The sequence below is a fragment of the Erpetoichthys calabaricus genome, chromosome 8 (genome assembly GCF_900747795.2).
Source record: "Erpetoichthys calabaricus chromosome 8, fErpCal1.3, whole genome shotgun sequence".
NCBI lineage: Eukaryota > Metazoa > Chordata > Cladistia > Polypteriformes > Polypteridae > Erpetoichthys > Erpetoichthys calabaricus.
In genome coordinates this window covers 2,237,740-2,249,897 of record NC_041401.2, presented here as the reverse complement: position 1 = coordinate 2,249,897, position 12,158 = coordinate 2,237,740, and the positions used below count along the sequence as shown (strand labels likewise).

Below are 12,158 nucleotides of genomic sequence, written 5' to 3'. Positions count from 1 at the left end.
GGATAAGTCAGTTACAGTGCATCCAGAAAGTATTCCCAGCGCTTCATCACTTTTTCCACATTTTGTTATGTTACAGCCTTATTCCAAAATGGATTCAATTAATTTTTTTCCTCAGAATTCTACACACAACACCCCATAATGACAACGTGAAAAAAGTTTACTTGCGGTTTTTGCAAATTTATTAAAAATAAAAAAATTGAGAAAGCACATGTCCATAAGTATTCACAGCCTTTGCTCAATACTTTGTCGATGCCCCTTTGGCAGCAATTACGGCCTCAAGTCTTGTTGAATATGATGCCACAAGCTTGGCACACCTATCCTTGGCCAGTTTCGCCCATTCCTCTTTGCAGCACCTCTCAAGCTCCATCAGGTTGGATGGGAAGCGTCGGTGCACAGCCATTTTAAGATCTCTCCAGAGATGTTCAATCGGATTCAAGTCTGGGCTCTGGCTGGGCCACTCAAGGACATTCACAGAGTTGTCCTGAAGCCACTCCTTTGATATTTTGGCTGTGTGCTTAGGGTCGTTGTCCTGCTGAAAGATGAACCGTCGCCCCAGTCTGAGGTCAAGATCGCTCTGGTGCAGGTTTTCATCCAGGATGTCTCTGTACATTGCTGCAGTCATCTTTTCCTTTATCCTGACTAGTCTCCCAGTTCCTGCCGCTGAAAAACATCCCCACAGCATGATGCTGCCATCACCATGCTTCACTGTAGGGATGGTATTGGCCTGGTGATGAGCGATGCCTGGTTTCCTCCAAACATGACACCTGGCATTCACACCAAAGAGTCCAATCTTTGTCTCATCACACCAGAGATTTTCTTTCTCATGGTCTGAGAGTCCTTCAGGTGCCTTTTGGCAAACTCCAGGCAGGCTGCCATGTGCCTTTTACTAAGGAGTGGCTTCCGTCTGGCCACTCTAGATAGATAGATAGATAGAACCATACAGGCCTGATTGGTGGATTGCTGCAGAGATGGTTTTCCTTCTGGAAGGTTCTCCTCTCTCCACAGAGGACCTCTGGAGCTCTGACAGAGTGACCATCGGGTTCTTGGTCACCTCCCTCACTAAGGCCCTTCTCCTCCGATCGCTCAATTTAGATGGCCGGCCAGCTCTAGGAAGAGTCCTGGTGGTTTCGAACTTCTTCCACTTACGGATGATGGAGGCCACTGAGCTCATTGGGACCTTCAAAGCAGCAGAAATTTTTCTGTAACCTTCCCCAGATTTGTGCCTCGAGACAATCCTGTCTCGGAGGTTTACAGACAATTCCTTTGACTTCATGCTTGGTTTGTGCTCTGACATGAACTGTCAACTGTAGGACCTTCTATAGACAGGTGTGTGCCTTTCCAAATCATGTCCAGTCAACTGAATTTACCACAGGTGGACTCCAATGAAGCTGCAGAAACATCTCAAGGATGATCAGGGGAAACAGGAGGCACCTCAGCTCAATTTTGAGCTTCATGGCAAAGGCTGTGAATGCTTATGAACATGGGATTTCTCAATTTTTTTATTTTTAATAAATTTGCAAAAACCTCAAGTAAACTTTTTTCACGTTGTCATTATGGGGTGTTGTGTGTAGAATTCTGAGGAAAAAATGAATTTAATCCGTTTTAGAATAAGGCTGTAACATAACAAAATGTGGAAAAAGTGATGAAGAGCTGTGAATACTTTCAGGATGCACTGTATGTGTTCACAATCACGGTATACTGCATATTCACATATCTGACACATAAACTTGTGTTCTACTCTAAAGCATCGTTTATAAATTTAAAAAAATATACGTCATGCCTGTTCTTGTGGTGTAAAATTGGTTTCAAGGGGCACAACTGCAGATGTGAAAACAAAGGCCTTACGTGTTACCGAAGACGTCCATTTTTCCCAGCCAAGAATGTGATCGACTGCACTGTGGAATTGCACACAGGTGGTAAAACGGGGCCTCCATGTAGCGTTAGAAAGAAAAAGAAGCAAATTTAACAATAAACAATTTTGTGAGGTGCGGCCATTCTAATAGGAGACCAGCTGTGTGCGTCACTTCGCTTACTCGTCTCCCTCTGCCACAGGCCGAGCTTTTCTCCATCGTATACTTTTCACCTCAAAAAAAAAAAATCACATTATGGACGTCACTGAAGGCTGATGCCTTGACATGATTTGCAATCTCTCTTCTGCAGACAGCTAGACAATAATCACTGAAAAATGTCACAAAATGTCACTCACAGTCCTTCACTACATACGATGAGGAAGGTCACAGATAAATCTGAGAAACTGTTGGTGCCACTTCAGTCAAAGACCACAGAAAGCACCTGCACTGGGGAGGCAATGGTGGATACACAGAGATTGCTACATCATTCCACGTTAATGTGAGCAGCCGCGGTGGTCGGTAACGCAATCAAAATCATTCAGAGTTTTGATTAAAAACTGCCATCGATCACAACTCATCATTTTAAGGGTCGAGCAAAAGTCTTCCAAGAAGAAACAGTGAAACTTACCGATTACAGCGGGGAAAATAAGTACTGAATGCTTTAACGTTTGTCTCAGTAAATATGAGGCGACTGACATGAAATTTACACCAGAGGTCGGTAACAAAGTAAGTAACCCACACAGACAAAGAAATCAAAACAAGTAAAAGTTCATAAATGGCGTTACAAGTAATAAAGTGGAATGACACGAGGAATAAGAATTGAACACGTTTACTGAAATGTACTGAATTCTCCGTGGAAAAGCCTCAGTGGGTGATGACAGCTTCAAGACGCCTCCTGTGAGGAGAAACAAGTCGCAAGCATCGCTCAGGTGGGATTTTAGCTCAAACTGTCTTCAAATCTGGAAAGTTCCAGAGGTCCCTTCTATGAATGCTGATCTTCAGTTCTGCCCATGGATTTTCAAGTCAGGTGACTGACTGACTGGGCCATTCTAGCGGCTTCTTTATTCTCTGAAACCAACTGAGAGTTTCTTTGGCTGTGTGTTTGGGATGCTTGTCTTGCTGAAATGTCCCCCCTCGTTTCATCTACAGCATCCTGGGAGATGGCAGCAGATTCTTATCAGGAATGTCCTGCTACATTTCTCCATTCATCCTTCCTTCAATTCTATCAAGTCTGCCAGTATTTTGGGGTGTTTTTGGGGTGATGATATGCGGTGCCATTTCTCCTCCAGTGACATTCAAAGAGTTCCATGTTGCTCTCCTCTGACCAGACTCTACTCTCCCAGGACTTCACTGGTTTGTCCAAATGTTCTGCAGCAAACTTTCAATGAGCTTCAATGTGCTTTTTCTTCAGCAGTGGAGTCTTGCGTGGTGAGCGGTGTGCATAGTGGCCATGGCGGTGAGGTGCATGACTTATTGTTTTCTGCTCACTGCAGGTTTTTCTGAAGCTCTCGGTGAGTGGTCCTTGGCTCTTCTGATTATTCTTTTGACAGAAATCTTGTGAGGAGCGCCTGGTGGTGGCCGGTTTATGGTGAGATGATGTTCTTTCCACTTCCAGTGCTCAGTGGAACATTCAGAAGTTTAGAAGTACGTCTGTCACCAATGCCATCAACAATAAGGTTGTGAAGGTCTTGAGTGAGCTCTTTGCTTTTCCCCCATCATGAGATGCTTCTTGTGTGACACCCTGGTGATGACAGGCCATCAATGAGGACTAAAGCAGCTGATATTCATTGGCACTGACGGGGGGCTCTCAGGACTGACAGACGTCAGCTGCTTTCTTGGCTGTCCAGGACTTTTTGGTCCTCCTTTTCATTACTTTATTCTCCGTGTCATTCCACTTTATCACACATCACTTCATTGATGGACTTGTTTGTTTTGATGTCTTTGTCTGTGTGGATTACTTGGGTTGTTACTGACATTTGGTGTAAAGTTCATGTCAGTAGCCCCATTAGAAATATATTTACTGAGAACAACGTTGACACGTTCAATACTTATTTTCCCCGCTGTATGTTAACTCACTCAAAATTGTCCTCAGTTCTTCCATCACCAGGAGCTCATCAAAAGCGGCTAAGCATAGGCTATAAAATTTAGTAACTGGTTTGTGGCGCCTCCTTCTGTTTCACGGTGGTTCAGCTCGATCGCATACAGTGTTTGCACAATGCGCCACTGACGGTGTGTGAGGCCGAGCACTGATTGGCTCTGTGAATGTAGTACTGATGTGCAGGTGCCGATCAGTTCAGCTCACATTTACTGCTCTGAAACTCCTACCGGCACACTTGGCCAATATGTGCCACACTGCCACTCCGAGTGAATCCCGCTGAGTAGGCAGTGTACATGATGTACTGTAACAGGACAAAAGCAGGCCCTGCCACAAGTTCCACGGTTCATGTTAGGCCTGAAACCACCAGGCCTGCCATTACAAAGTTATTCAGATAATCTGGAGTAATCAGCACTACGCCTGCCCGTGTTCTACATGGACAAAAGACAAGATGCAGGACAACATCCGTATCTAGACAAAGATCTTGGAGAGGAAAAAACAAGTAGAGCGGTGCCTCGTACTTTGAATGATTCTAACTTCGAACATTACAGAGTTCAAACGCTAAATGTGAGAGAAATATGATCCAGAGTTTGTACTGTGTGTGGTGAAAAAAAATGTAGCAATGGATGGCGCTTATGCAGCGAGTGTAAATGTCATCTGTTGTGTAATGACCCCTTATTGCCCCCCCACCAGTCTCTTACTGGAGTCTCAGTCCGCTCACGGCACAGTCCTATTTTTAGGAGATTGTGTCGGCTGTGGATGTTGTTCACCCAGCAGAGTGTCATTATGACAAACATACGCACACCGAGCCACTGTGCCTATGCACATCGCCATAAATTTGATTTTATTATACAGTATTTGCATATTGTATTTATTGTTTTCATGTTTTAATTTATTATTTACGGTATTTAACGGTGTTATTTTTACCTTAAATAATGTGTATTACCCGTTTACATTTTTCTAAATGGGTACTGTTTAGAATCTGTTAATTCACTTTCCGTTAATTCTAATGGGGGAAACTGATTCAGACTTTGAACAATTCACAATTCAAACGGCATTCAATTCAATTAATTTAATTAGGTTCAAAGTTCGAGGCCCCAACGTACTCCTGCAATCCTGCTGTGATGTCACTGGTTGTTTATTTGTGCTGCCATTTTGGGAGCATGTTGTCTGGTCCACTACTGTTAAGTACACCTGCTCACTTTCTTGAATATAACTGGGCTTTAAAACCCGGCCATATGCAGTCAGGTGGGGGTCTGGAGGGGAGAAGGAAAAAAGGTGGAATGGGAGGGAGGAAGAGAGGCCAGAATGTGCGTGTGAGAAGGAAGAAAAGGTGCAATGGAGTAACGGACAGGCGCTGTATTCGTATTCCCAGGGATCCTAGCTGTCAGTCAAGGGCTAAAATCTCACGTTAGCTTTACGGTCTCTTGGTACTTTATGCCTCCTTGAATTTGTCTCCTTCTTTGAGCTACCTTTATCTTTTTATTTTACTATTTTGGCCTAGTGTTCAGGTGTAGACAAGGCCCTAAAACAGCAAACCAACTTTTCAGTCAGACTCACCGACACTCCCATCACCCACCTTTCTGCAGATCAGCAGCCGCACGCTCAAGCCCGCTTTATGAGACAGCTCCACCACCGCCATCAGGTCCTTGTAGCTGACCACTTGATCTGGAGAGAAGAGCACAGGGGAGACAGTGAGGCAGGGGCCGGCCTGGTTAGGCACAGACAGACAGAGGGAAAGGCACTATATAATCTGGACAGACAGACAGACAGAAAGATGGAGTGAAAGGCACTATATAATAGACAGATAGATAGATAGATAGATAGATAGATAGATAGATAGATAGATATGAAAGGCACTAAATAATCTAGGTAGAGATAGACAGAGACAAAGATGGAGTGAAAGGCACTATATAACAGACAGACAGACATGAATGGCACTATATGATAGATAGATAGATAGATAGATAGATAGATAGATAGATAGATAGATAGATAGATAGATAGATATGAAAGGCACTATATAATCTAGGTAGATAGACAGAAAGATGGAGTGAAAAGCACTATATAACAGACAGACAGACATGAATGGCACTATATGATAGATAGATAGGATATGAAAGGCACTATAAATATATATATAGACATGAAAGGCGCTATATAATAGACAGAGGCCTGCATGACCCGTGGCTTTGCTTACCTATGCTGAGCACCTGATTCAACAGGCTCTTAATAAGCACGTGTGTAATGGGCAGGTCGTTAAAGAGCAGCATGAGGCCCGAATAGCCCACCTCGCGCAGTCTGATCCGCTGCTTGCTCTTCTCGTACACCTTGTCGCATTTCAGCATCCTCTCAAAAACCTGCAGGAGAGACAAATGAGGTGAGGGGACTGTCTGGATGTCCCTGCTCAGAATTCTCACTTGTCCCTCTCAAAAGCACGTCCTCCCAGGGACTTTAACGGAGGCAGACCTTGAACTCGGGTTCTTGGATTACATAGTCACCTTCTTGACCACTACGTTGACTTTTTCTCTGGACTGTTTAGAAACAAGCAAACGGTTTCATGGCTGGCTCATTTTTTTCTTTATTCAATTTATCTTCTTTTGAGTTTTGTAAACTTTGTAATTTATGCTCTCTCTTCATTTTGTTTATTATTGCATATTTCTCTATTATGTTATTACACATTTATTTGCTCCTTATGTTATGCGCCCTGTTCTCTGTATAATGTCACCTGACACTGCCGGTGACACGTTAGAGTCCAGCAGACCACAAGATGGCTGCTGTGGCACTGGGATGGACTTCAGCTCATCAGCTCTCTTTTGGATTTCAGGTTCTGGATTCTTTAGTTCTTGTTGTGTTTCATTCTTTGATTTTCAGCTTTATTAAGCTTTGTTACAGTATAGGAGTTTTGGGTTTGTGTGCTGGTTTTATGCACCTTTAATTTCTTTTTACTCTTATTTATGTGAACAAATAAAACCTTTGTCTATCAAGAATGATTGTATTTGTTATTTTGGGATATTTATGGTTTGCCTCTTTCCCTTCCTACCCCCTTGCTTTTTTGTGCTGTTGGGCCTGCACAGGCATGAAGCCTGCTTCTTGAGTTTAGGGTCAGGCTCTTCTTGATGACAGGCCTCAGGGAGACCTGGGGCTAAATTTTGGAGCCTATCCTCATTTCAGGGTTTGCAGAGCCCCTCAGTTCATAACATGCACAAAGGAGACCCCTCTGACTTAGAGGTCTAGAGTTCTAATCCAGCCCCGCTGTCTGAAGACATGAACAGTAGAGGGGAAGAGCCAGAGTGAGGACCCTTCTGATGACACCAAACCGAAACTGAGTGTAATGTCTGAAAGAGTCAGAAGAGTCTGATGTGCTGGTCCCTACCTAAAGCTGCTCAGGTTAAATGCATGACGAGAACAGGACCAAGTGCTGACACCTAGACAGTAGCAAAGGTGTATTTTTAACATCCTAGTCAAGGACTCTTAGGACCTGACCACAATGCCATGAAGAGGTCAGGACAGATTGTTATTCAGCCAGTTTTAACACTATGTTGGGGTCTTCAAAGTCTGGTCACCCTTTCAAGTCACATCTGGGACATGGGGTTTTACTAGTCACAGGGTCGGTGGTGGACATAGGACAGGGCACTCAATGTCTAGGGCCAAGGGGGTCTGGTGTTCTGAATGGTATTTTGGGTTTTACTTGAACTGCAGAGCACTACCTCAGGTGGGCACTGGGGTGGTTTATGTCTGAGTGTGAAGTGGCCAGGATGAGGTCCAGAACCTCCAAGTCTGAGGTCAGGGTTCTCAGCCAGAATATGGTGGAGTGGCCCCTCCAGGTTGAGGAGGAGGTGGTATATCAAGCAGAGGAGTTTAAGTGCCTGAAGGGTCTTGTTAAGGAGAGAGGGTGGCATGGCTTGAGAGATCGATGGAGTGGTGTCAGGAGTTACGCAAAAGTTGTACCAGTCAGTCGTGGTGAACACAGAGCTTAGCAGAAAGGCACACTCTCCATTCAGCAGCTGAACTTTGTTGCTGCCCTGACCTGTGGTCATGTGATTCAATTAGTGACTGAAAGATCCAGATAGCAGATACAAGCTTCCTCCACAGGGTCTCTGTGCTTAGCCATAACAGATGGGGTGCTGAGCATAGACATTCGGGAGGAGCTCAAAAGTAGAGCCACTGCTACTCCATATTGAAGGGGGCCAGTTGAGGTGGGATGGTCCTCTGATTAGGACGCCCCCTGGACACCTCCTTGTGGAAGTGTGTTTCGGGTATGTCCAACCAGGAGGAGATCCCAGGGTAGATCCATGAGACGATGGAGAGATTATATATGCCTCTGTATACCCTCAGAGAAAAGTGACATCTGGGCATCTTTGCTTAGACCCCTGCCTCAATGACTCGGACCTGGATGAGCAGCAGAAAATGGATGAATGGATGCAGAGCAATTAACAAGCAGGAATGTTGGCCAACTAGAGGACCACTAAAGGTCCAGGAGTCCTTCACAGGGGTGGTGCACCTGTCATCAATAGTGAGCAGAAAGTATGAAGCGTCACGGCACCTCTAGTGCGCAAGGAATCAACATAAACATCTCCTCACCTTAAAGACCAGTTCTCTGACTTTGTCCGAGTACTTGTGGTTGAGCAGCAGCGTGTAAAAGATTTCTGCATTGCCGACTTCAAAGAGCAGCAGGAAGAGTTGGTCCCGGGCCGCGCTGGTCTGCAGCAGGCTCAGTAAGATTTCTAAAATCCCGCAGAGCTGGAATAAAAACATACAAAGGGAAAGGGAGACGAAAAGATGGAAACGTCAACATCCAGACAGCCATGTGACCCCGGTGACTTTAAAGCCACACTTCAGTACTTGAGTAAAAGGTCACTTCTGATCTTTACAACTCAAGGCAATCGTCCATTAAGTACTCTGGCCTGCACTTTGGAGCCCACAAACAGCTCCATCTTTGGGGTGAATTTAGCGCCTGGGCAGACCCGGAGGGCACCACCCAGACTGCATTTTAATTGGTTAATTGGTGGTTTTTTTCAAGTATTATTGATCCGTGATTGGTTGAACCCGCAAGTACAGTGCCCATCACCCCCCATATCTGCATGTCTCTTCGGAACAGGTGACAAAAATATAATATAATAAGCAAATAAATACAAAAGGAAACTAAACATATACAGTACAATATACACCATATGTATTTACATGTACAGTATTACATATTTAAACACACTGCTTGTGATGGGACCATATCTGAACTGTTGTGATTGGGCGGGTGTTGTGAGACTCTAAAATGAAGAGCTGGCAGCAGCAGATGTGAAAGGTGCTATATGATAGATAGATAGATAGATAGAGATAGAAAGTGAAAGGCACTATATAATAGATAGATAGATAGATAGATAGATAGATAGATAGATAGATAGATAGATAGATAGATAGATAGATAGATAGATAGACAGACAGATAGAAGTGAAAGGCATTATATGATAGATAGAAGTGAAAGGGACTATTTGATAGACAGATAGAAGTGAAAGGCACTATATGATAGACAGACAGACAGACAGATAGATAGATAGACAGAAAGAAGTGAAAGGCACTATATGATAGATAGATAGATAGATAGATAGATAGATAGATAGATAGATAGATAGATAGATAGACAGACAGACAGATAGAAGTGAAAGGCATTATATGATAGATAGAAGTGAAAGGCACTATATGATAGATAGATAGATACATAGAAGTGAAAGGCACTATATGATAGATAGATGGAGGTGAAAGGCACTATATGATAGATAGATAGATAGAAGTGAAAGGCACTATATGATAGATAGATACATAGAAGTGAAAGGCTCTATATGATAGACAGATAGATAGACAGATAGAAGTGAAAGGCACTATATGATAGATAGACAGACAGACAGATAGATAGATAGAAGTGAAAGGCTCTATATGATAGACAGATAGAAGTGAAAGGCACTATATGATAGACAGACAGACAGACAGATAGATAGATAGACAGAAAGAAGTGAAAGGCACTATATGATAGATAGATAGATAGATAGATAGATAGATAGATAGATAGATAGATAGATAGACAGACAGACAGATAGAAGTGAAAGGCATTATATGATAGATAGAAGTGAAAGGCACTATATGATAGATAGATAGATACATAGAAGTGAAAGGCACTATATGATAGATAGATGGAGGTGAAAGGCACTATATGATAGATAGATAGATAGAAGTGAAAGGCACTATATGATAGATAGATACATAGAAGTGAAAGGCTCTATATGATAGACAGATAGATAGACAGATAGAAGTGAAAGGCACTATATGATAGATAGACAGACAGACAGATAGATAGATAGAAGTGAAAGGCTCTATATGATAGACAGATAGAAGTGAAAGGCACTATATGATAGACAGACAGACAGATAGATAGAAGTGAAAGGCAGTATATGATAGATAGATGGAGGTGAAAGGCACTATATGATAGATAGATAGATACATAGAAGTGAAAGGCACTATATGATAGATACATAGAAGTGAAAGGCTCTATATGATAGACAGATAGAAGTGAAAGGCTCTATATGATAGACAGATAGAAGTGAAAGGCACTATATGACAGACAGACAGACAGACAAATAGAAGTGAAAAGCTCTATATGATAGACAGATAGATAGACAGATAGAAGTGAAAGGCACTATATGATAGATAGATAGATAGATAGAAGTGAAAGGCACTATATGATAGATAGAAAAGATAGAAGTGAACGGCACTATATGATAGATAGATAGATAGACAGACAGATAGATAGAAGTGAAAGGCACTATATGATAGACAGATAGAAGTGAAAGGCACTATATGATAGATAGATAGAAGTGAAAGGCACTATATGATAGATAGATAGATAGATAGATAGATAGATAGATAGATAGATAGATAGATAGATAGATATGAAAGGCACTATATAATTGTCCCCAGAGGGAAGCTTGGCTAACACTATCGGTACTTGCAGATGTCTCACTGGAGTCCACAGGACCACCTGTGTCTTTTTCTTTTTGACTCCTCGTGCTTACAACAAAGACCCTTCAGTGGCACCTTTGCATCCCCCCTCTTCATCTTCCCTGTCCTTTCTCATACCCACTACAGTCACTTCATCCCATTTTGCTATCCTGGCTAAGTTAGTGCGCCAATGGTGGCCAATGACTAAAGACACTCCTGTCTGTGCCACTTTACTTCTTTTCTTGCGGCCATGTTGTATTCATTGTGCCCCCAGCTGAAGGCTCTTTGGTTCACAGGACTTGCACACACTGGAGCTGCCCCCCAATTTAAGACCAAATCCAACCTGGGCAGACTAAAATGTCTTGAGTGGCAGTCAGCTGGACAGCATGAGATGTTGGGAGTGGTAGCCGATTGGGTGAGGGGAAGATGCTTGATTGGCAGCTGGTCGGCAGGGTTGGGTGCCTGACTGGCAGCTGTCTCAGTGGGCTGGATAGGTTTCGAGGGTCCTTACTGCCCTGTGTATCGAGTCCAGCGAAATTCTCCCTTGCATGTGCTAATTAAAAGGCAACACATCAGCACTCTATGGCACCATGATGAGTGAGCAGAACTGCCTTACCTTAAAAGTTCGGCCTTCCAGGTTGTGTGTGCTGGTACTGATTTGTGGATTGTCTTAAGATGAGACCACCATAACCCAAGCCCCTCCTGTAGTACAATTCGACAACTGGGGTAATTGCGTGTTAATCTGTGTGTGTGAGGCGTATATGCAAAGTTCTGCAAACTCTGTACCTGGTGTGTAAATTGCTGTGGGGGTCAGCCAGAGTCCAGCCCCCCACATCTGCAGAAGCCCACCCACTCATCAGTTTCTGGCTTCTCAAATATACGAGCAGCTCAGCTCCTCATGGACATGGATGGACACCCAGAGCCACAGAGTGCCACCACCGTCCCCAGAGACCACTCTCACCTGCTCCTCCTCTCCAATGGCAGCAATGTATCCCAGAATGCTCTGCACATCCTCCACCATAACGCCTTTGCTCAGGAAGTACTTGAGCAGCCCAAAGAGGGACGCACGGATCGTTCTGATATCGTCTGCGCTCAGCTCACTGTCCTCTGCATGCGCCCTACAAGAGAAGTCCACTTCAGAAACAGCCCAACCCTCGGAAATGTGCAGGCCCCTTAACTAAGTAGCAGATTGACCCTTTTTCAGGGTCAGGGGGTCCTTATTC

At 43.6% G+C, this 12,158-nt stretch overlaps 1 protein-coding gene across 2 annotated transcripts in view; it reads right to left on the bottom strand.

The window, feature by feature from the left end:
- The window catches only part of nbeal1 (neurobeachin-like 1), a 175,053-nt gene that overhangs the window by 61,495 nt on the left and 101,400 nt on the right, over positions 1–12,158 (bottom strand). For both annotated transcript variants that reach the window (XM_028806166.2, XM_028806167.2), the window contains 4 exons: positions 11,897–12,053; positions 8,530–8,688; positions 6,146–6,305; positions 5,525–5,613 (listed from right to left, as the gene is read on the bottom strand). In XM_028806166.2, coding sequence (XP_028661999.2) covers positions 5,525–5,613; positions 6,146–6,305; positions 8,530–8,688; positions 11,897–12,053 — 565 coding nt within the window. The remainder of the gene's footprint in view (positions 1–5,524; positions 5,614–6,145; positions 6,306–8,529; positions 8,689–11,896; positions 12,054–12,158) is intronic.